At 49.5% G+C, this 23252-nt stretch overlaps 6 protein-coding genes across 6 annotated transcripts; 4 read left to right on the top strand and 2 right to left on the bottom strand.

Annotated features, from left to right (window-relative positions):
• Positions 1 to 3210: 3210 nt before the first annotated feature.
• On the top strand, positions 3211 to 4211 carry MAM_08182 (Thiopurine S-methyltransferase; the record flags this gene model as incomplete). The annotated part of the gene is made up of 4 exons (XM_040826980.1): positions 3211 to 3266; positions 3319 to 3481; positions 3552 to 3824; positions 3897 to 4211. The coding sequence occupies 4 exons, from the start codon at positions 3211 to 3213 to the stop codon at positions 4209 to 4211; spliced, it is 807 nt and encodes a 268-aa protein (XP_040675057.1).
• A 1361-nt stretch (positions 4212 to 5572) lies between these two features.
• MAM_08181 (translation Initiation Factor Eif4e) lies at positions 5573 to 6459 on the top strand (the record flags this gene model as incomplete). Its single annotated transcript, XM_040826979.1, has 3 exons — positions 5573 to 5779; positions 5841 to 5912; positions 5971 to 6459. The coding sequence occupies 3 exons, from the start codon at positions 5573 to 5575 to the stop codon at positions 6457 to 6459; spliced, it is 768 nt and encodes a 255-aa protein (XP_040675056.1).
• A 630-nt stretch (positions 6460 to 7089) lies between these two features.
• Positions 7090 to 8984, bottom strand: MAM_08180 (2-succinylbenzoate-CoA ligase; the record flags this gene model as incomplete). The annotated part of the gene is made up of 2 exons (XM_040826978.1): positions 7090 to 8645; positions 8759 to 8984. 2 exons carry the CDS (start codon positions 8982 to 8984, stop codon positions 7090 to 7092), a joined length of 1782 nt encoding a protein of 593 aa, XP_040675055.1.
• Positions 8985 to 11273: 2289 nt separating this feature from the next.
• On the top strand, positions 11274 to 11819 carry MAM_08179 (BolA-like family protein; the record flags this gene model as incomplete). The annotated part of the gene is made up of 3 exons (XM_040826977.1): positions 11274 to 11315; positions 11434 to 11516; positions 11612 to 11819. 3 exons carry the CDS (start codon positions 11274 to 11276, stop codon positions 11817 to 11819), a joined length of 333 nt encoding a protein of 110 aa, XP_040675054.1.
• A 558-nt stretch (positions 11820 to 12377) lies between these two features.
• On the bottom strand, positions 12378 to 14390 carry MAM_08178 (uncharacterized protein; the record flags this gene model as incomplete). The annotated part of the gene is made up of 1 exon (XM_040826976.1): positions 12378 to 14390. The coding sequence occupies one exon, from the start codon at positions 14388 to 14390 to the stop codon at positions 12378 to 12380; it is 2013 nt and encodes a 670-aa protein (XP_040675053.1).
• Positions 14391 to 15508: 1118 nt separating this feature from the next.
• On the top strand, positions 15509 to 23030 carry MAM_08177 (phosphatidylinositol-4-phosphate 5-kinase fab1; the record flags this gene model as incomplete). Its single annotated transcript, XM_040826975.1, has 3 exons — positions 15509 to 22204; positions 22261 to 22865; positions 22925 to 23030. 3 exons carry the CDS (start codon positions 15509 to 15511, stop codon positions 23028 to 23030), a joined length of 7407 nt encoding a protein of 2468 aa, XP_040675052.1.
• Between the last annotated feature and the right edge of the window lie 222 nt (positions 23031 to 23252).

The raw sequence follows: 23252 nt of genomic DNA, 5'->3' as shown, positions 1-23252 counted from the left end.
AATATAAATATAACTCTATTATTAAAATATATATAGCATATAGTATATATATACTAGCAGCTATAGTATATATAGTAAAAATTATAGAAATATAGAAATACTTACAATAAAAATAAATATTTTTGATTTTTGCAGAACTAAATAAAGCACTATGCAGACAAAAAGAGATTGCTAGCGCTAATCTTAGAGGAGAGACATAAAGCATACCTTATTTGCAAAAACATTAAAATAAAACAACCTAGCAACAAACTTAACTAGAAGAAAATTAGACTATTCCTTATTAAACAGAAAATATTAGAAACTAACTATAAACTATTATTGCTAGATAGAATAAGAATCTATTTAATATTTTATATATTATTGCTAGAGAAAGCACTAGATAAATCTATAATTACTATAAATATTATAATAGAAAATAATAGTAAATATAAAGTTAAATAAATACTTAGAGCTAAAGAAGATAAAAAGAATTATTATTATTTTATTAAATAAAAGAGAAGTAGAAAGAATACTAGTATTTTTTTAAAGCTATTTAGCTTTTTTATACTTTATATATTCTAACTCTTTAATATTATTAATACTATATATAACTATATATATTATTTTCTTAAACTATAATTTCTTTTATTTCTATAAATATAAGACCTTTTAATTCTTAGCTAGAGTATACTTCTTAGCTTCTTTAAGCTCTCTCTTAAGCTTATAATATTAATTTATAATACTATAAAGCTATTAAGAGGTTACCTCTATAATATTATAATTCTCTTGCTTATTTACTATATACTTTATATAATAACTTAAATTAGAAATAAAGGCTTTATATTAGGAAAATTCTATATAAGCGCAGTAAGCATAAGCCTTTATAAAGAATAAGAATAAATTATTAATTATTATAAAAAGAAGATTATTTTAATAAAGAGAAGAAGCAGATAAAGCCTTAGACTGCTATTTTAAAATATAGTTAGCTAATATAATAGTATATAATAATAAAAGAAGAAAAATATATAATACTTAGCTAGCTTATTTTAATAGCCTTAAGAATAAAACTAGTAGAGAAGAAGCATAATATTATAAATATTACTATATAAGATATAGAATAGAACTATACTAGTAAGAATAAGTATAACTTATAGGCATAAAAAGAAGGCAGAGGCATATAACTAGCTATATAACTTAGAAAGTAATTAAAGAAGTTAATATTTAAATATATTAACTAAGAAGAATTAAACTAACTAAACCTTAAGCTATTTAATTAAGACTTAAAGAGATTAATAAATAAGCTAGTCAATTTAGTTTATAATAAAGAGATAAATAAGTACTTAAGAAGAAGGTATTCTACTATAGTAAATAGTCTAGTTCTCTATTAATTAATTTAAGTAATAGTTTTACTATTAAGAGTTATACTCTTAATAGCCTTATTATACTACTTATATTATTACTTAGTAACGCTTAACTTAACTTACTTCCTAAGAAACAGACCTACTGTAACTTAGAACTTAAGCTACTGTTATATACAGCACATAAATTACCTACAAGGAACGTTTGCATGCATTTTATATACAAGGATTTAATATACTTTATGCCTACATTTCTTTGCATATATAATTAAAGTTAAGAGAGGAATACTAGCTGGAATTTAACAAAAAGACTAATAAGCTATAAAGACTAAACTACTCTATAGGAGGAAACAGCTACAAGAGTTATTTTAAGCTACTAGCTATGCTTAATCTAGCAGCTCTACTATAGAATTTACTTATAAATAACTCCCCTTCCCCTCCTAACTAGATAGAGAGGAAATTAAGCCTCTATAACTACACTCTTTAATATATACTATTACATACAATTTTATACCATACTATAAGTCCCTTCTATTATACCTTAAGAATCCCTATTATCTTATGCTTAGTAATTAACTAGATTACATAAGCTATATTTATTATATCTATTATATTATAAAGAGTCTCTTAATTAGCTGACAGCCTTATATTATATTATAATATAAAGCGTTTTCTTTATATAACTAATGCTAAACTATGTTAAGGACTAGCCTTACAGGCGACTGCGTGTAAGCATTACTAGTATTAACTATAAACTTAAGGAGAGGAAAGAGAGAAAGGAGAAGCTCCCTGTCCCTCTTTTCCGCCTATTATATACACGTAGGTCTAATGTGCATCCGAAGCGTATCCGACAAGGCACCGACACGGTGCCTTGTACCTACTCGAGCCTACAGCTCGAGTCTATTACAACTATATATTTCTACTTATTTATTCTTAACCTTTATTACTTTTTAGTATAATATATAGCAGCTATATTATATACTAGCTTAATTTTTCCCTGCTCTAGAGCTCTAAGCTATACTAGTGTCATGGTCTGAGCTATGCTCGACCTTAATGGAATAGATGCGCTGCAATGAATGCACTGCACTGCGCGCGATAGGGGACATAAGCCCGTGCAGAACCTATATAGTGCCAGATTGAGCAAGCTAGGGCAGCTTGTTCAATACGTACTCTTTTGGCTCAACGGCCAAGAGGGCTCCAGCATCGCTGGGATGACTGCGGCTGGCACCCGCTATTGCCCAATAGGGCTAGTCCATCACAACTAGCTAATTTTTAAGGTAGGCTTAGCTTAATTCTACCTCTTAATTATATAATAAAGTATATAAGTTAACTAAATTTCTAAGTAACTAGGCTAAAAATTTAAGTGCCTCTAGCTAAGTTCAAACTAGCTCTCTGCAGAGCGAGACAGAGCTCTATAGCGCTTAACTACTGCGCTACAGAGGCATAAAATATATATAGTAATTAACTATAATTATAAAGATATATATAGTGCTATAGCAAATTAGCAGAATATACATTAGGAAAATTATAGTAGCAGCATTTATAGATGCAAGCTAATGTGCGACTGTGCTGTATAGGTAGGTTAACAAAGGGGTAGGCTATGTTCCGCTCGCTAGGTCGAGCATGGCTAGTATTATCCTAATTCTGTGCACTTACGTGGCTAAATACCCTAGTGGGTATGCCGTGCCGTGCGATAGTATCTAAGGTACGCTGGGTACTAAAGTAAGTAAGTTACTTTACTTAAACAACGAGCCTTCAAACTTGCTGTCGCTAACACGCAAAGGCCAAATATACCACCAGAGCACACAACACCCTTGAAGCGTAGTAATGACTGACTTGGATCAGTCCGACGGAGGAAGCGCGCAAAGTCACAATGCCCAAACCCGCATCCGAGCCCCCCGGCCGTCTCATCTCTCACTTCACCAACCGGTACGTCGCCCGTACAGATCTGACATCACAGACATGGTAATGAGATCCGTAGATCCCGGGCTCAACAGAGCGAGGGATGGGACTCGCTTTGGGAGTCTGATGAAAACGATCTCTGGGACCGAGCGATGCCGTCTCCTGCCCTAATCGACTTTATCGAATCCAAGCACGACCACCTGCATGCCCCTCCAGGAAGACGGCTCTGCGCCCTTGTTCCTGTACGAAAATCCCCCCAAAATGCCAAGTAACTACGTCGGTATTCAGTGGTCGTGTTGACACGGAACACAGGGCTGTGGGAGAGGTTACGACGTGGCCATGCTTGCCTTGCACGGCTTCGACGTATACGGGCTTGAAGTCTCCGCAAAAGGAGCGGAGATAGCCAGGGACTACGCGACCAGAGAACTGGTCGAGCCGCATGAGTACAATTTCGGTAGCAAGGACTGGCCAAAGGGTCAGCCCGGCCGGGTCAGGATCATCGCCGGAGACTTTTTCGTCCGCAATTGGGAACAGACTCTGGCCCAGGACGACGTCAAAGGCTTTGACCTCATTTACGACTATACGGTGCGTCCGTCGCGTCTCGGTTCAATCCACGGTATTTATACTTGTGCGAGCTGACCTGGATTTTGTCGACAGTTTCTCTGTGCTCTGCTGCCAGAAATGAGAAAAGACTGGGGTCGTCGTATGAGAGAGCTCGTTGCCCCAACCGGTATACTTGTGTGTCTTGAGTTTCCCATGTATAAAGACGTCAAAGCTGTCGGCCCCCCGTGGGGTCTTAATGGGGTCTACTGGAATATTTTGGCAGTGGGAAAGGATGGCCTTGTTGAAGAGACTGAGGAGGATTCCGAGGCAGAAAATGGCCCATTTAAGCGGGTTGTGTATTTCAAGCCGCCAAGGTCTTATGAGGCCGGTAGGGGCACTGATATGCTCAGTGTTTGGAAGCCTCAATGAGTCAGTAGTGACGTGTAGCAAAGATGAGCGACATGTGTTGCAAATAGGATATGAGACACGCATCGGATATTCCGACGCTGCTATAACATTGAGGAGCACATATACACGTCCCTGATCTGCATAGACGTGATGAGGTCCTGTCGCCCCTATCCAAAAGGGACAAAAAGAAGAAGAAAAAGGCGATGGAAAGCATCGTGGAACGGCTTGCTCCCGGCAGGGCTTGAACCTGCGGCCTCCGCATCACTAATGTTCTATTAGTACGAAGCTCTAACCAACTGAGCTACGGAAGCTTTCCTTCTGGGGTGGTGGAACCGTCTCTCTAGTGAAATATAAGAATTGAAGCCGCATTTTTCAGGCCACACCACACTTCGTCGCAAAGTTAAGCTCCTTGAAAAGAAACAATATTTCTTCTGTAAACACTAGTCTGTAGAGTAAATGGGGTCAAGCGTTATGAGATTTTACAAGTGTAGCGGAATAGTTCCGGGCAACGAGGCTCCGCGCGGCGTCGCAGTCAAAACCATTGCCTTTGAATGTCTAAACCGTGGGTGCATGTCGCCATGGGATTGACATGATCCTCAACCTTTACTAAGAGGGATTACTTCTTCACAAAGGAGTTGGTCTAGAACATGCATTAGCTCTAAGACATTCTCTCCCGCTACAGTTGCTTGGTGCCCACGGGGCGCTGACATAGACGAACCCACGTGTCTAATGGGGGTTTGAGTCGTGTGTGGTGTACGTATTTCTAGGGCAGAAGGGAAATCCTGCGGCATTACATATCGTTGAATGCTGCTATTATTAGTACGTCAGGGCAGGAGGGAAGTTTTTGTGGGAAGAAAGAAAAAACTTGAATCAATTTTTGAAGCGGATAGGTAAGAGATGGGAAAAGACAAAAATAGAGTACGAAGTACTATTATTGAAAAGAAAGATCAAATGGAAGACAAAGCGATGACAGCTGTCGGGTAGGCCACCCATAGCTCATTACTTGGTGCCGTGTTTCTAAGGCAGCAAATGTTGCCAATGCAACCGTTCCTGACACACCAGATTAATTTTTTTGCAGGTGGCAGCCGAGTCGCGCTCCTTTACTGCAGCTTGTCACTTCCACTTTCCGTCACTTGACACCTCGCTCCCAATCTTTGCAAGAAAGCACGTCTTTGCCTGGCGCAAAGTTGCATCTTGCACTCAGCCTTCAAATTGAGAAAATAGTCGATCTATTTTCTCACCAACCCGACGATCGAGATAGACGACAACATCGCAAACCCTGCAATTAAACAAACGTTGCGACCGTTCATCCTCCATCTCAACGGCTGCCCCTCGTCGATTTTGACGTGGAACAAAGTAGGAAAACGACCACTACATATACCATGGCCACTGTCAGCGAAACTACCAACATGGACCAACAAGTTGACCTATCGACGATCCCCATCTCTCCCAACGGCAAGAGCGAGGGCACCGAAGCCAAGAACGGTGACAAGCCCGTGACGGTTTTTCACGATAAGGACAACTTCAATGTCAAGCACCCCCTGCAGAATAAATGGACTCTTTGGTTCACCAAGCCCCCGAGTGGAAAAGTAAGAAATCCGACGCATTGATCACCAGAAGTCGAGCATAGTTCTAATGCACTGCTCTCAGGGTGACAACTGGAACGATCTACTAAAGGAAGTAATCACTTTTGACTCCGTCGAGGAGTTTTGGGGTGTCTACGTAAGCTTTGACGTGGACCGCAGATGTAAATATGATCATAGCCTCTAACCTGACACAGAACAACGTTGCCCCCGTCTCTGACCTAGCCCTCAAGTCCGACTACCACCTGTTCAAGGCTGGGGTGCGACCGGAATGGGAAGATCCTCAGAACAAGCATGGTGGCAAGTGGTCGTTTCAGTACAAGGAGAAACGAAATGTCGACATCGATCGCTTGTGGCTGCAGGTCATGATGGGAGCGATTGGTGAGACCCTGGAGGAGGAGGACGATGGCGAGGTCATGGGTGTTGTCGTCAACGTGCGAAAGGCTTTCTATCGTATCGGTGTCTGGACTCGTACCATTGGTAAGAGCATCCCCGGCCGTGGAGATGGTGATATCGCCGGAGGCAAAGGCCGTAGCGGAGAAAAGAGTAAGGATATTCTCATGTCTATTGGACGACGCTTCAAGGAGGTCCTCGAGCTTCCCAATAACGAACAGGTCGAGTTTTCGGGCCACTCTGATAGTGCTCACGCTGGCAGCACGAGAGCCAAGGCCAAATACACTGTATAAATGGGTTGAATCACGGAGAGGATCTAGGCGTCGAGAGGGTTTTGGGGAAGATGTCATGAAGGATCGGATAACCCGGATATTAGGGTATTCTGATATTCGCTGACGCACCGCTCGATTCCCTTTTTGCTCTTTGACTGCATGGGCAATGGCTTCACGGTTTTGACGACTGACGAGGATAGAATCGGTGGATGGTCCTATCGGCTTGCTCAGTCGGCTCACATGCATCTGGTTAAGACGCTGCATTTTCTCTTGGCGACCAAGCCTTGTGTTTGAAGCTCGTGTGTAGCTACACACAATTCTGTCTCTAATGTGCACGGCGGCGTTTGCTAGGCTTTGTTCAGACGGACGGCTCCGCCGAGGTTGCAGACTTTGGACCTGTAATGGCTGTACCACAAATAGATTTCTGATATTTGGCCAGTCACTTAATACATATATACTCATCCGGGTCCGACTCCGTTTTTTTGCGGTGGCCCGGTTGCTGGTTGCATGGCCTTGTCCTTTCAATAGGGAGACTCATTCTGTCTCTATTCAGGGGTCTAGATTTCAATCATTGTACCCCGTCTATATGATTCGTGCGTCTCCGTTCAACTCCGTTACCCCTTGCCAGAATCTTACAATGATCGTCCAATCCTACATTTCGTCACCACTAAGTTCATCCGCAAAGACGGCCTTCACGAGCTGCTTCTTGTTAATCTTGCCCATGGCGTTCCTCGGAATATGCTCCACAATCTTCATGACCTGCGGAATCTTGTAGTTGGCCAACCTGCTCTTGAGCGCGCGCCTCATGTCCAACGCCGACCACTTCTGAGCCACGTCCTTGTTGAGAATGAGCACGGCGCCAACCTTCTGGCCCCAGTTTCCGCTGGGGACTGCGACGACGGCAGCTTCTGACACCTCTGGCAGACTGAGGAGTTCGCGCTCCACCTCCAGCGCCGAGACCTTTTCGCCACCGGTCTTGATGATGTCTGCTGTGAGGCGGCCCTGGATGAAGTACAGCGGCCCTCTGGTCCACGGCTGGCTGTGGGAGGCGGAGAGGACATGGCGGCGGACAGCGACGTCGCCTGTTTTGAACCAGGGACCGCGGCCGTCGGGGTCGGGGATAAACTCCTTCGCAGTGGCCGAGGCGTTGCGCCAGTATTCTCGGAACACGGTTGGCCCGCGGAGCTGGATCTCGCCGGAGCGTTCGCGGCCCTGGGAGTCGACTTGGGCGCTCGGGGGGATGATTTCACCCGTGTCCACGTCCATGAGACGTGCTTGGACCGAGGGCAGGGGCCAGCCGACGGAGGCGTCGATGCGGTCGGTGAAGGAGAGGCCGCAGCTGAGTGCCATGCCGACTTCCGTCATGCCGTAGCGTTCGAGGAGGACGTTGCCGTGGCTGAGGTCTGACCAAGCGGTCTTGACGGGTGTCGGGAGGGCGGCGGAGCCGGAGATGTTGACGCGCATGTTTGCGGGGGAGATGGCTTCTCTAGCGGCGCCTTGGAGGGCGGCAGGCAGAAGCTTGTGACTGGCGAGGAGACGGCTGTAGACTGTGGGAACGACGGTGAAGAAGGTGACCTTTGGCTTGGGAGACCTTGTCGCGCCATTGGTGCTGTTGGTGGGGAGGAACGGTGCCGCGAGACGTTTCCATACTGCGTCAGCGTTGAAGGGGAACATGAATTCAATGGATGAGCCGGCAAACAAGGGCGTGATGACGGCGTTGACGGTGCCGTGGATGTGGTGGAGAGGGAGGACGTGGAGGAGGTGGTCGGCTGGGGTGTATTTCCATGCTTCCATCAGGGACCGTGACTGGGCGGTCAGGGCCGATTGCGGCAAGAGGACGCCTTTCTGGGACTTGTTAGAGACTTTTTTTCTGCGTGCTTCCTGTACACTGCGTTGAGCGTTCTGGCTTACAGGTCTGTTGGTAGTTCCCGAAGTGTATAGCATCAGCGCGGCACCGGCCGGGTCTGAGCCATCCAGGGGAACGACTTCACCCTTGGTGCCACCTTTAAGCTTCTCTAGTTCAAGATGGGCCGGCTTGGCGGCTAGGTCTGTGGCCAAGAGTTCTGCTGCTTTGGAAGCAAACTTGGGTGAGGAGACGAGGAGCGCCGTTTCACTGTGGTCGAGGATGTATTGCAACTCTGGCGCCGGGAACGCAGGAGACATGGGGACTGCGATGGACCGCGCCGCAAGCACAGCGAGCAAGGTGACTTGAGAAAGAAGCGTCAGCGAGGAAGAAGCAAGTTACCAGTGAGGAGATGAATATAAACGTATATACATACATACATATATATATATATAAAGGCTACGGGAGACCACTCACCAACATAATCGTAGCTATTCTCGACGAGGAAGGCTATTCTCTCCCCATTCAAGTCCCTCTTGCCACAAATTTCGTAGAACCGCTCCCTCGCCCTCCATATATCCCCTAGCAATTCGCCGTATGTGAAAGTTCTCCCCGAGGCCGAGTGAATGACGGCGGTGGACTGGGGGTCATGCTTAGCAATGGCCTCAAATATGGGCAGGCGCGGCAAGGTCGTCGAATGCATTCTCGAATTGGAGAGGCATGAGCAGCACACGCCCACCCGCGCCGGAGAGTAAGAAGGCGAAGGCGAAGGCGAAGACGAAGACGAATGCGGAGATGAGAGAAGGGGAGACGAATGAGCTATGCGCCGGAGAAGCGGCGGCAGACTGCGTCGGAGCGTCATGGGCAAAAGAGGTCGGCGCAACAGCAGGCGCCGAGGTGGTGTTTATCGCGCCTCTTGGCCGTTTCTCACTCCGGACACAGGAAGTGGAACCATCTGCTTAGGTATGGGCGGAATATCTGCACGGCATAGGTGGAAGGGTCTCCAGCTGAGTGAGATGCCTGCAGCTTGATCGTGTGATGGGCAACAGGGAGTAAGCGTGAGAGGATTTGCGTCGCAACTCAAGGCGACGGTGCAATGCTCCGTCTCGGGCCGGCGTATGCAGTGGCCGGTGGGAATAGACAAAAGCGCCGAGGACTTGGGACGAATACGTCGACGCACCAAGGACTGGCCGTGTCCCAGACGCCAAGGTCAAGCAAAGTTGTTGGCATCTCAGGCGCTGCTTTGTCCGAAACATGGAAGAAGAGGCGGAACCCAATTTTGGGGGCCGACATGCATAATGGCGGGGCCGGGCACTGGTTGATGAGCAGAGAGGCCTCGATTGCTTCGTAAGTACTTAGCTAGACTTGGGTACTTGATTCGACACCGAACCATGTCCTTGGTCGGTGCAAGACGAGATGACAATGTAAAAGTCACATTGAGGCATTGTACCTAGGTACCTACTAAGTACGTAAGCACAAACTCGAGTACCTAGTAGGTACTTAAGGACCTAGAATTGTTTGTGTTCCTGACTAAGTGGTAGGTTGTGTTATTGGGCTGACGTTATACCGTGTCAAAGAGTATTTTTAATTTTTTAATTTTTTTATATATTTTTTAAATGAAAATTCACTCAGGTGGCAACCTGGAAGACAGAACAGCATGGCTTGAGCGTTTGTCAACCTGCTTCCACTGCCGACATCTGCAACTCAACTTGGGCGGTCGGTTTGCTTGTGTCGCCGTGTCACCACCTCGCTTCCCCTTTGCCGAATTCGATCATGTGCAGAAACACACACAATGCAAACAAACTGGCTCGCTCTGGGCGGGCCGAGCACATGGGTACCGTACCTGTGCCTGTGCCTGTGCCTGTGCCTGACGCCCTCACATCTGCTTGCCCTGCCCAGACACCCAAGGAGATGCGCACCGCGTCGAGGACTGCACGATTCATCAAGTGAGCCACGCCATGTCGGAGGCGTGATGCTGCATTCCAGCAGCTCGTGCGTCAGGCCCGATACGCACTCCGCGCACCAGACCCATGTGGGTAGCATGAATCACATGGCGTGGAGCATGAATGCGTGCATATCGAGAGTCTTGATGCCATGTCAAACTTGTAACTGGAGCACTCGAGCGCATGAGACTGCACTGCTCCGATCGAGAATGCAACGCCCAGCACTTTCGCCCATCTAGATAGCAGGCAGGTCTCAGCTCCGCCGTCCGGCTGTGGTGGCACAGCATGAGTAGTATTTCTTTTGCTTTCCTTTCTTTTTGTCCTTGCCGCTTTTCTCTCTTGTCATGATTGCATCTCATCTCTGCTGTCGCCGGCTTCTGCCGCCTCGCAGCATGACCCCCCCCCCCCCGCCAAAAAAAAAAAAAGCTTCGAAATGTACCGCCGCGACGGCTCCAAGTCCCCACGTACAGGAAAACGTGCCTGATGCTCCACTGCACATGCATCCCCCGTCACCGCTCCGTGGCCTGAACGGCCTTTCATTGGGCCCCCGCCCGTCCCAAAACCGCCCCAATGGACTGAGACCCATGCAGAAGCGCAGCCTTCTTTGGTCCGTGTCTGCATGCCTGCTGCGCTCACCGACTAGACCGAAGAGAAGGGCGAAAGCATGGAGGGAGGGGAAAAAAAATAATCACAGCGAAACAAGCCGACTCTTATTGGCAGTTTTGCTTCGGCTTGCAATAAGCATTGTAGGTGCATCCGACAAGAAAGCGGAGAGAGCCAGGTGCTTTGTCCTCGGTGTTGTTCTCCTGAAGATTTAGTATTTCTTCTTCTGCTCCTCCTCGCTCACCTGGTCCCTCTTCCCGTCTCTCACACTCGCCTCTCTGCGCACCAAACAACCCGCCTCGAGAACCCGCAAACTTCGACGCGGTGACCACTGACCATACCTTCTTCCCTCCCAATCGACATCGGCCTTGTACGGAGCGCCGCTGCCCCGAATGTTGCGACGATACGCCCTCGGTTTCTCGAATGTCGGGCGACAGCTCTCCACCATGAGCTCCAACACGCCCATGGAAGATGCCATCCGTGCAAAGGTTGGTTGAAGCTGATCAGGCGTTTCGACAAGGTCCCTCAATTTTGTCCCACCACCAGTCGACCGTGGCTAACTAAGTACCATGCGGCCATTAGATCACTGCTGCCTTCAATCCGCAGACCCTTGAGATCTACAACGACTCCCACCTTCATTCTCACCACAAGGCCATGCAGGGCGTTACTTCCAAGGAGACTCACTTTAGGTATGATGACGGGGCCTTGCCTCACACCGCCACATGTATGCCGGGACCACGCGGTCCCGTGTCGAGCGCACCATCGGCTAATCCCAGATCCATAGACTCGTGATCACATCAGAAGCCTTCAAGTCCAAGATGCAGCCGGCCCGCCACAGAATGGTCTACGCCCTTCTCCGGGACGAAATGGCCCTCGAGGGCGGCATTCACGCTCTCCAGCTTCGAACCCTGACCCCCGAGGAGGAAGAGCGCCAGAGCAAGAAAAATGCCGCGGAAGTCGCTGCCAAGGAAGAAGAGCCCAAGGAAGCTTGAGAAGAATTAAAAAAGAAAAAAGAAACAAAACAGACATAACCCGTCCCACGGGTGTTTGATGACAGGAATGCAACACAAGAATACCGACCTTTGATTTGTTCCTTGTAACAACAAGGAACAGGTGAAAAAACCAGGTTAATGACAAAATAAGCAGCAGGCCCTGCCTGCCACACTCGGGAAGTGTGGATGGGAACGCAACAACGGCGGCTGAGGAGGAGCAAAATAATTCTTCGTGTTCAGCTGGGAATGACGCAACGGTACACTTTTTAGATTCTAGGAAAACGAGTCTCCTCAAGGAGACGTTATGACAAACCTGGATTGGAAGGACATTATTGTTTCCTACTATTATTGGCAACACCTAGCTAGATCAGAAAAGGGCCCACGCACAAATAGACACACGTCTGCCTCATGAATTCATGACCATGAGGATCCAGGGCATACATCCATTCCGTCGCAAGACAACCAATCTGCCATTTTAATACGTTCATGCACTTCAGGCATCCAAATTTGTACATTCGACAAAAGTGTACGAGCTGCCCAACACGCCGTCGAGCCATGTCAACTCAGTGAACTCCGCGCACTGCTACTGGCCTTCTTCTTTCTGAAGTGCTCACGCAGTAGGGCTCTCCCCTTGGCGGATCTCGGCCCCCGCACGTTGCTCGTACTAGCCGATGCTAATCTTTCGAAATACTGGAATTCCGCCGAAGCTTTCGGCCTCACAACTGACGGGGGCGGGGGAGCTGCCTCGGGCAGATCGGGAGCGTCGGACCCCAACTCTGGCGACGCTGGTTGGGGGCGTGTCCTCTTTGCAGCCCTACGGTGCGAGATGTCCGGTGCCTCAACATCAAAATTCACAACGTCGTCTCCGCTGAATTGTCTTTGTCGCTTTCCCAGCACACTCCCTTCCGCAGTTTCACTGGCCTCGATGCAAATACGCCGTCTCGCCCTGGCAACCTCCTCCGGGAACATGTCAAGCACATCCTGTAGATTTTGCCTTGTAATCACCATTTTGTCGCACTGCGGCACGCCTGACCGCATGTTGAACCATTCGATCGCGGGCAATGGCTCCTGTCCTGCCCGCGCACCGGCCACGTATCCCAGATAGTCTTTTGAAAAGGCACGGATGAAGTCGTCGTAGAGGAATTCATGGAGGGCACGCGCTGACTGAAGGTACTTCAGGGACAGGCAGGCTTTGACGAAGTTTTTTAGGGTACCACTGTGTGACGGGTAGGACGGGTACGCGTATGTGAAGAGCTCATACAGGTTTGAAGAGGCTGCAGGGGGAGAGATTCTTTCGTTGATAGAATGCGGTCGAGACCCCGCGGACACATGGGTTGCTGAAGACGCCACGGAGCGAGGTTCTTGGTCGTGGGGGCTCAGAAGAGGCAGTGGTGAAGTAAGGGGAAGGGCGGCGGTGGCTGGGGTTTGGGTTGAAGTTGACCTTGTTACACATGTAGCTGGGACGAGGGAGCTGGATGAGGTAGATGGCGAGCTTTCTACTTCTTCTGTACGTAATGTGTTGGGGAGGCGGGTGAATGATGTCGATGCGGCGACAGGCTTGATTGAGGTGGTGTCCCCGAACTCGATCGGCTTGAATAAACGACGCCGTTGGTGCTCTTTTCGGGCTTCAACGGGGGCGGATACTCGTTCTGCGACCACGGTTCCGGGGATAATCTTGGGCTCTGGTTGAGCGCAAGGCGGAGTTTCGCTTGCCACGGCCTGTGAAGCTATGTTCGTGGCGGGTGTGGATGTTGCTTGTAGAAGTCGAGTGGACTCCAGATTGATCCTGGCATCAGGCTTCTTGTAAGCTTGAGGCAGCTGCATGTCCATTTCATCTTCCTCATGTTCCTCGTCTTCCTCGTCTTGCACGTCTTGCACGTCTTCCTCGTCTTGCACGTCTTCCTCGTCTTCCTCGTCTTGCTCATCTTGCTCATCTTGCTCATCTTGCTCATCTTGCTCATCTTGCTCATCTTGCTCATCTCGCTCATCTTCCTCGTCTTCCTCGTCTTCCTCGTCTTCCTCGTCTTCCCTGTCTTCCTCCGCGGCGCTTATGATCGGACGACTAGGTGTGGTAGGTCGCTTTGGAGCACCTCTATCTGGAGAAGGCGACCACGTCAAAGGGGTATGTGCTCTCGAAGTTGAGGACTCGCCATGGATTTGTTGATCATGGCAAGCATCTTGCCGTTCCTGGTCCTCCTGGTGCTTGAAGCGATCGATGTTTCTGACCACGTTGCTGCTGCGTTGTATAGTTTCAGGAAGGTCGGCTGCATCGACTGTGCCACGCTTGTCGGCAATCTCATTCTCTTTCCCTTGGACGCCAGGCTGAACCCTCTCAGGCAGCTTGTACACATTGACCGGCTTGCCCTCGCGCCTCTTTCTGAGCAAAAATGCTTCCGTGATAGTGTCCAGCACATGACTGGGCACTTGAGGTTGACCCTGACGCTGACTTGCCTCCACGGCCCACGATCCGTCTTGGTCGAGAATGTGCTGCTGGTCCCGGGGTACGACCGTGAGACTGCGCCGGCCTAACAGCTTTTGAATATCCTGCTGAGACGACGATGCGAAAGACATGGCGATGATGCGAATAGACATCTAGGCGTGTGAATAACCGCATGAGTGGGTGGCAGCGACAGCACGATTGGATGTCATGACATCTGACACGTGTTTGCGAGACTGTACAGATACATGGCCTGCGGCTACCTAGCGGCGTCTGGTCTGGAAAAGTTCCAAGGGCATTTATCACCTGCTTCATGAAGCGACACTATATGCTGATCCAGAGGCGGTTGGATCGGATACCTGGCGTGGTGACGGAGAGACGCGTCGACGGGAAGGGTTCAGACATTCGACGTGGCAGCCGGACTGGAGCATGGATGTGTGGCGACTCGGCGAACAAAGAGCTTGGTAGTACTCCGTACTACTAAGTAATTATGCGGAGGCGGTGGCGGCCCCGCCTTTTGGCAGTTGAGCGCCGACGGCGCCTGGAGAGGGGCAAGGGCAGGAATTGATTGGCCCCCGCGGCCACCAACGCACGCTGCAAAGACAGCTGTCTAGCCGGACCAGAATGTGCTGGGCACATCTGGGGTGGGCATTTTGATGGGACCAACGTACGGCACCAAGGCTTCAATTGATGTCCAACGTGACATCCCTCGTGTGTCACAGTCAAACATCCATCTTCAACAGCAAGCCCCCAACTCTCTCCAAAGGAATTTTTCCCCGCGACGCAGATCAAGTTCACTTCGTGTGCGTGGCTTGCAGACCGCCGCAATCCCGTACGTACGACGCCGCATTCTCATCCAACGCTGCCTCCTTATTTTCGCCTTTGATTGTCTCGCGCCAGTTTGCTATTCGCGGGCTGGATTGTTACGTCAGCTCTGTGTCTGGTGGAAGTCTTGCTTGGATACGTGTCGTTGCAAGCTATAAACCACGATACGTCCATCGCCTTGGACGCCAACAGACCTGCAACACTCCGCCCGTCTACCTTGTTTCCTCCCTTTGCCGCCCTCTCTCGCCTCTCCACGCCTTTTTATTTACACATCATGGGCTTGCTAAGTCGCATACCATGCGCTGAGCCTTCACGAACCCGAGCCTAAAGTCGAAATATCCCTACCGCCCATGGCACGGCAAGCTTCTTGTGTCCCTAAGCTCGCGATAACCGGGGCCTGTTCACGGTCCTTGCAAAGGTCAGAAGCATGGCAAGCAGCACCGCCTCCAAGGCGACTCGCCCAGCCTCGCCGACAGCCTCCATGGGACTAAGCTCGCCCGTGAGCTTCCGAAAGCGACGCGGCTCGACCAACTCGATATCTTCCACCATAGATAAAGAACAGTTAGCGCAGGCGCTCGATCAGATCCACACATCAGCTAGTCGATGCGAATCTTTGACAACATTCAACGACTTTGCCCCTCCGCCAGAAGGGATTTCAACTTCGGAGAACAGGCCGGGAGCGGGGGAGTTGGTGCAAAACGGCCTCAGCGGTCTGTATAATCGGTTTCGAGAGGCAGTGGGTGGCAGCAGCCCATCCAAAACCACGCCTAAGGAGGCCAAGGAGGGCAAAGACAGCTCGGTACAGACATCGGAAATTGCCTCCAAGAGATCGTCTACAGCGGCTACCCACAGTTCTCGGCCCTCCGTATCGTCCCTTATGCGTGCCGACACTAATGCCACCATCATGGCCAACCCTTTATCAACCATGGTCTTGACTGATGCGTCTTCTCCAACAACAGCGTCTGGGAACATGGACACACGCCCGCAATTGCAGTCGACGAAGTCGAACAGCATCAATCTCATGACCGGACCGCGCTCCAGTTCATCTAGTAGGCAGAGCTTACCGACCAAGGCCACGAGTTCCGTCGTTGCTGACCCTACAATTGCACCGCCTGCCTCGCTGAAGCGAGATGCGAGTCGTAGTACTATTCGCACCGAAGACAGTGGAGGACAGGGTTCCAGCAGAAGAAGCCTTACCAAAGCAGAGCTTCAGACGGAATCTGCGAGTCTTTACGATGCCAAGGACGGTAGGCTGCCACCTCGAGCTGGACGGGATGATGAATCTAGTGCTGATGGCAGCCTTGATGCCCCGTTTAGTCCCGTTGCAGGCGAGCCATCGACAGCCTCAACTAACAACGGACGCCACCATGCTCGAGGTCCGTCTGTCACGTCCTCCCTGTTACATCCTGATGACATGACACGGACACCCGCAGTCATCGACAGAATAAGCCGGTCTCGTTCTCCTAGATATTCAGGTTCAAGAGGCTCTTCACTTGATGTAGGAATCGCTGCCGCAAGTGCCATCAACACATCAGCACATGGCTCGGTCTTTCACGATTCCTTCAGCCAGGAGATCAAACCAAACCATTTACACCCCGATTTTGGACCAATTTCGGGTACCACTAGCGGCCAGGAACGTGCTTCTGACCAGATGAATGCTCAGCTTGACAAAATGCGAAGACAAGTTTTGAGCAAGGAGTTCTGGATGAAGGATGATACTGTCAAAGAGTGCTTCCTCTGCCAAACGCCTTTCACCGCATTTCGCAGAAAACACCATTGCCGTACCTGTGGTTGCATTTTCGATTCCAAATGTACCACCGTAGTTTCGGGTGAAAAGTTCGGGGTTCAAGGGTCGTTGCGAGTATGCAAGAATTGTCTCGAGGTTATCAGCCGTCGATTCGATGGCAGTGGCTCTGACGACTCTGGGGACGAGCGGTCCTTTCTACCCAAGATTTTTGGACCTAACAATCCCAAGGAATCCTCTGAAACTGTCACAAGCAAATCCTTGTCCAAGACATCAAGCGTGGCTGCTGGGTCTGAGGGATCGGAGGATTCTCGGCCTCTGACGACACCAATGATGGCTATTCCAGCTACTCGGCGCATGAGAGATTCTGCCAACAGGGCCTCCGCCGTGTTGGAAATAGGCTCTCCTCAACTAAGTAGACCCGGTTCGTCTCGCTCCTTGAAATCCCTTACAACCTCTGGACGTCCACAGTCATCTGCTGGTCATAGACGACATCATTCGAAACATGGCTTTCTTGGACGGTTCAAGCCGGCCCCGGACCAGCAAGCACCATTTCGAAAAGGTATCGAGGAGGAAAGCTCAAAAAAACCAAAGTTTCCTGCTTTTCATGACGATAACATTATCGACCCAGATTTGGCGGATTACATGTCGGAAGACTCTAGTGGGGATGAACAGATGGGCATTTTTGCGACCATGACGGCAGCATCGGATGTCCAGCCTACAAGTTATGAGCACGATAGATCTACGCTCCCGTCCTACTTGAACCAAGCCCGGAAATACCGTCATCGGCCTGGCGAAAAGAGCATCAGCGGCATGAGCTATGTTAGTAGAGGTGTTTTAGACGATACCAGTGGCCCGATCAGTCTATTGAATCACAGGAGGTCAACGCGGCGCCGAAATCTCAGCATTAGTGGAAGTGCTCATCATCACGGCTCTCCGCGGCCAAAGTCTGCTGTGTACAAGGGGCCATCTGCGTCTTCAGAGGCGCTCTTTGGGTTGGAGAACACCAATCAACCGGGAACGCAGCTGACCCGGAGTGACTCTTTGCGTAGAAAGAGGATTCCCAAGCAAGAACTCAACCGTTCCAGTTTGAAACATGTTGACAGACTGCTTTATCAGCTCCTCGATGATGCTCAAATTCCGAATCCGGGTGCATGGCAGAAATCTCTCGTGCCCATTCTACTTCAGCTCACAGACGATGTCACCCCCGATGTTGCCAAAGGAGAGGACATGGATCTGAGACATTATGTCAAGCTAAAGAAGATTCCTGGCGGACGTCCGGGTGATACATCATACATCTCCGGGGTAGTGTTCACAAAGAACCTGGCATTGAAGAGGATGCCACGGCGGATTGCAAATCCGCGTATTGTACTCGTGACTTTCCCTATCGAGTATCAGCGTCATCAACAGCACTTTATGAGCCTGCAGCCAGTAATCGAACAGGAGAAGGAGTTTCTACGAGTTGTCGTACAACGAATCACCAACCTTCGGCCACACCTTTTACTGGCACAAAAAGGTGTATCAGGAGTCGCTTTGCAATACCTCTCGGAGGCTAATATCTCCGTGGCGTACAATGTCAAGGACACGGTTATAGAAGCCGTGGCCCGATGTGCCGAGGCTGAAATCATTGAATCGTTGGACATGCTGGCCCTGCCAGTTCGAGTTGGGCGATGTTCTGCATTCGAAGTGCGAACCTTTGTTAACAACGATTATCCTGGTAGGAAGAAGTCGTATATTTTTCTCTCGGGATGCCGTCCTGATCTGGGATGCACGATAGCCTTGCGAGGCGCATCTGGAGCATTATTAAAAAAGGTGAAGCACATCATGGAGTTTATGGTGTACGTTGTGTACAACCTGAAGCTAGAATCAAGTCTTCTTCGAGACGAGTCCGTCGAACCCCCTGAGGACAGCGAAACTTCACTATCAAATTCAATCCAAGCCCTGAACGATAGCTTCCGCTCTATCAGCTCAGCTGGGGAAGGCTGCAAGCAGGGTCCCACTGTTGTCGTCAATCACCCGTCGAGCGAGTCTGAGCCGCCATCCCAGGTTACGGTGGACAGCCTCAGCACGAACCATGACGATGCCGAGCTTGTTGGGCAGGTCGGTGGACAAGCCACTCAACCTACCAAAGTGGTGTCTCTACATGCCCATCATACACAAGCTCCTCATGACAGCCAAGTACCCGATGATATTCCGATGCCGACCTTCTATAGCGACATGGTGGCAAAATACGAAACCAAAATTCTGTCCGCGTCGCCATATGTGAAATTCAAACAACCGTACCTTCTGATGAAGGCTCGTGAGCAAGAGAGGAGACTTCTTTACCTTCGGCGACTTCGCGATCAAGATGCCGTCGAGGAGGAATCCGAAAAAGCATGTCGTCACAGGTTTCAGTTGATCAAGCCTGAAATGGTGGAGAAGATTGGCCAGAAGGCACCTCGGCAAGTCATGGAAGTTCTGCATGCAGTCCATGATGCAGAATATGACAAAGCCCTCTTCAACTATCAAACCCAGACTCGCCAGTGGGAGGCATATATCCAAGGCAATATCGACCTGTTCGACCCATATTCGCATCAAAATATAGTGGTTCTATACTCCGTTATTTGCACCGACACGAAGATACCATGCATAGAGCCAGGACTGGTGGCCATCAACTTCTATGACGAACAACATGTCGATACCGGCATGGACGCTGATTGCACACTTGGCCAGTATATCGAGGATTTGGCCTACGGAAAAAACGATGTCTGCAACTGCAACGGCTGTGAAAAGAAGCTAGTTGACCATCATAGAACGTACGTTCACGATGAGTATCGTATCACTGTCTTTGTGGAACACGTTCCCAATCCTTCTCCTCGGCGCCCGGAACTCGGTGACGGCATCACAATGTGGACATTTTGTAAGCTCTGTAAGAAAGACTCTGAGGAAACAGCTATGTCGGATGCAACCTTCAAGTACTCCTTTGGGAAATATTTGGAGCTTCTGTATTGGGGCCGCGGTTTAAAGATCAAGAACATCAAAGATTGCCCCCACGACCAGCAACACGACCATGTTCGCTACTTTAGTCTCCGGGATTCCCGAGTGCGAATTCACTGGGATCCCATCGATCTCCTCGAGATAGTTGTGCCTCGAGCAAGAATAACCTGGAAAGTGGCGAATGATCTGAAGCTAAAGAATGAGATTTACAACAAAATGGAAGAACGCTGGAGCAAGTTCATGGCTTCAGTCCGAGCTAGACTGAAGAGTATTCGCACGGAAAGCCTTTTACCGGAAAAGGCAGAATCTTGCAAGGCCGAGGTGGAGAGGCTTATGAAGAAGACCCAGGAGGAGCAACCTGCCATCATTCGACAAATGCAGCGTACTTACGTCGAATCCAAATATTACGAAGTTGTTCCATTCAACAAAATTATTCGCGAGATGCTAGAGAAAGCCGGCGAATGGGATCAGGCGTTTTCCAAGTTCGAAGCTGACTTCCTTGGCGACAAGGATATGCGCCAGATCACGATGATGCAACTAAAGAAAATCTTCACTGACAATGAATCTAAGGAGTCTCTTGCCTCAAATGATGGAACCGGTTCAGCTGGAGATGGTGAGGATCGGCCGTCTCAAACATTCACTGAGACGGCGGAGAAGAGTACACAACCAACCGAGTACACTGATACTGGAACGGAAGCCAGTCTCGCGTCATCCAAAGCGCTGGAGGCAAAACCAGAATGTGAAGATGAGAAGGTGTATGTCCCCGCGGAAGGAGTTGAACGAGTAGAGGGACTAGATTTAGCTAGATCCCCTGAAGCAATCGCTACATCCGCCCCGAGCCCTCAAAGCTCGGCCTCCACCGAGACAGCTTCACGAATCCCTATTGCACAGACACCGGTGGCTTCACGGCCCTTGGCTTCGCCCACGGGCAATGGTCGCCATCCAACAGACACCTCCATTTCCAGCCAGTCGCTGTCGGAGAGAATTGATCAGATGCGACGCGAGCAAGCTATGCAAGTAGGGGACGGCATCACGATTTTACCAAAGGCTGTGCCGGAAAGGGGATCTAGCCGCAAGTCTGGCTCTAACATCTCGCCACCTATAGTTCGCGCGACATCTCACCCTGTTCGAACGCTGCCGACATCGCAGTCTGCTGCTGTCAAACCCAATGCACCGAAGGATGGCAGGTCTAGTACGGCGGCTGATTCAGTTGCGGAAACGCTTCCAGAAGGATCTATCAAGGTGGACAAGAAACTCTCGGATCGCTTGGGATTGACCGCCTTGAAGAATCGCAGCAAAACTGCAACATCAGGAATTCCACGTCTCTCCCACAAGAAGAAAGAATCCAAGGTTTCTACGTTGGCTAGACACTTTGAACAGCTAAGCCGAGAATTTGAAAAGGAACGCATTCGTGATCGCAAGGAGAGAGCGGCGAGTCTTCGGCAACCCCGTGCGAGGCTCCCGAGAACCTCGACAAAGGCTATTGTACAGGTTTATGGTGACGTTTCAGAAGCATTTGAGGAGCCCCTCCCGTCAAGTGAGCAGATGCCGATTCGGGATGGTGACCAAAATCAGACCAACGTCCCAGTAATACCAGAATCCAGCGTTCCAAAGCCGGAGCCTGCAGGTGTTCTGCGCACACATACAGAACCAAACATGAAAGCTGATGACGAAACGGCCAAGTCGGAAACTGAGAATACTCCAGGCGGAGAATTAAGCCAAGCCACTTCGGATGACGAGGCGTTGACCAGCGACATTGACTCGTCCATCACTGATGAGTTTCTGCCTGATCTTCAAGAGTTGGCAGAGGCTCTTGAGCCAAGCACCGATATTCCCGACGAACTTCCCAAGCATCAAAAGACTAGCCTTATGAAATATCTGGCGAACTTTTGGGCCGAGACATCGGCTAGTGGATGGCCGCCACTGGAATATCCAATCAGCCCTACTGACCATATTTTTGTGGATTCCGACATTATCGTACGGGAGGACGAGCCGAGCTCTGTCATTGCTCTTGCGCTGAACAGCGACGACTATCAGGCCAAGCTCGCAGGGATCATGCGCGACTACCAAGAGGATCCAGAGCTCGAGGTTGACGGGGCTGGCGATGGAGAGCCAAGGTCTGTGCCCGTGTCTGATATTGCTGACGGGGTCATGTACGAAGCGGACCTGGAAAAGAGTCTGCTTCGAGTAACTGGCACTCATCTCAAGTATCAGTTCAAAGAAGGCGCGGCGATTATGACGTGCAAGATCTTTTATGCGGAACAATTTGACGCCTTGAGGCGAAAGTGCGGCGTAGCCGAGAGAATCATTGAGTCTCTCTCTCGCTGCCTTAAATGGGACTCGAGAGGTGGCAAAACCAAGTCCGTGTTTTTGAAGACTCTGGACGATAGGCTTGTCTTGAAGGTAAGAAGAAGAAGAAGGTCGAAATCAAGTCGTGAGTTGACCTAACGCGCCGATAGAGCTTGTCCCCAATCGAAACGTCTGCTTTCTTGCGTTTTGCTCCTAGTTATTTTAGCATCATGGCCGAGGCTCTGTTTCACGAGCTTCCATCCGTAATTGCCAAGATGCTCGGATTCTTCCAGGTCATCATTAAGAACCCAACGACAGGTGCCGATGTCAAGCTTGACCTCTTGATTACAGAAAACCTGTTTTACGATCGGTCACCAACTCGCATTTTCGATCTAAAAGGATCGATGAGGAACCGCAAGATTCAATCAACTGGGGAGCAAAACGAGGTACTCCTGGACGAAAATATGGTGGAATACATTTACGAATCACCGCTGTTTGCGCGAGAACATTCCAAGAAATTGCTTAGAGCGTCAGTCTGGAACGACACACTGTTTTTGGCTCGACAAAATGTTATGGACTATTCGTTGATGATTGCGGTCGACGAGGAGAGGAAAGAGTTGGTCGTCGGCATTATTGATTGCATCAGGACATACACATGGGACAAGAAGCTAGAAAGCTGGATCAAAGACCGCGGATTCGCAGGTGGCGGCCGAAACAGACCAACCGTCACAAGTCCCAAGGAGTACAAGTCGCGATTTCGAGAAGCCATGGCTAGGTGAGTGAGCTGCGCAGAACCCCCTTGGCAGGTCCCTGTCACTTATACCTTTGTTCCAGATATATCCTTCAGGCGCCCAACCGCTGGCACTTGTTCAACAATCCACAGCTGTCGACAAACTATGCGCACGCGAGATTTGAGGAACCCGAAGCAGGGACGAGTTGACGAAGCGACAAAAAGTGACTTGATTCTGAAGAGCATTTGGAGTTTACGGACAGGAGAAATAACAAGCATCCATACACATCACACAAGGTTCCTTCTCGAGGGTTGTTCATCAAGTCCTGTTATACTCGATTACACGTATACTTTGTGGCATGTCAATGTATCAACCCGTAGCGCCAGCATAAAGTAATGCGTCATGTTTCTCTGATGTCTATCCTGACTGTT

The sequence above is a fragment of the Metarhizium album genome, assembly GCF_000804445.1.
Source record: "Metarhizium album ARSEF 1941 chromosome Unknown scaffold_45, whole genome shotgun sequence".
NCBI classification, from domain to species: Eukaryota; Fungi; Ascomycota; class Sordariomycetes; order Hypocreales; family Clavicipitaceae; genus Metarhizium; species Metarhizium album.
The sequence above is the reverse complement of the archived record's forward strand: the minus strand, read 5'-3'. Positions and strand labels throughout refer to the sequence as shown.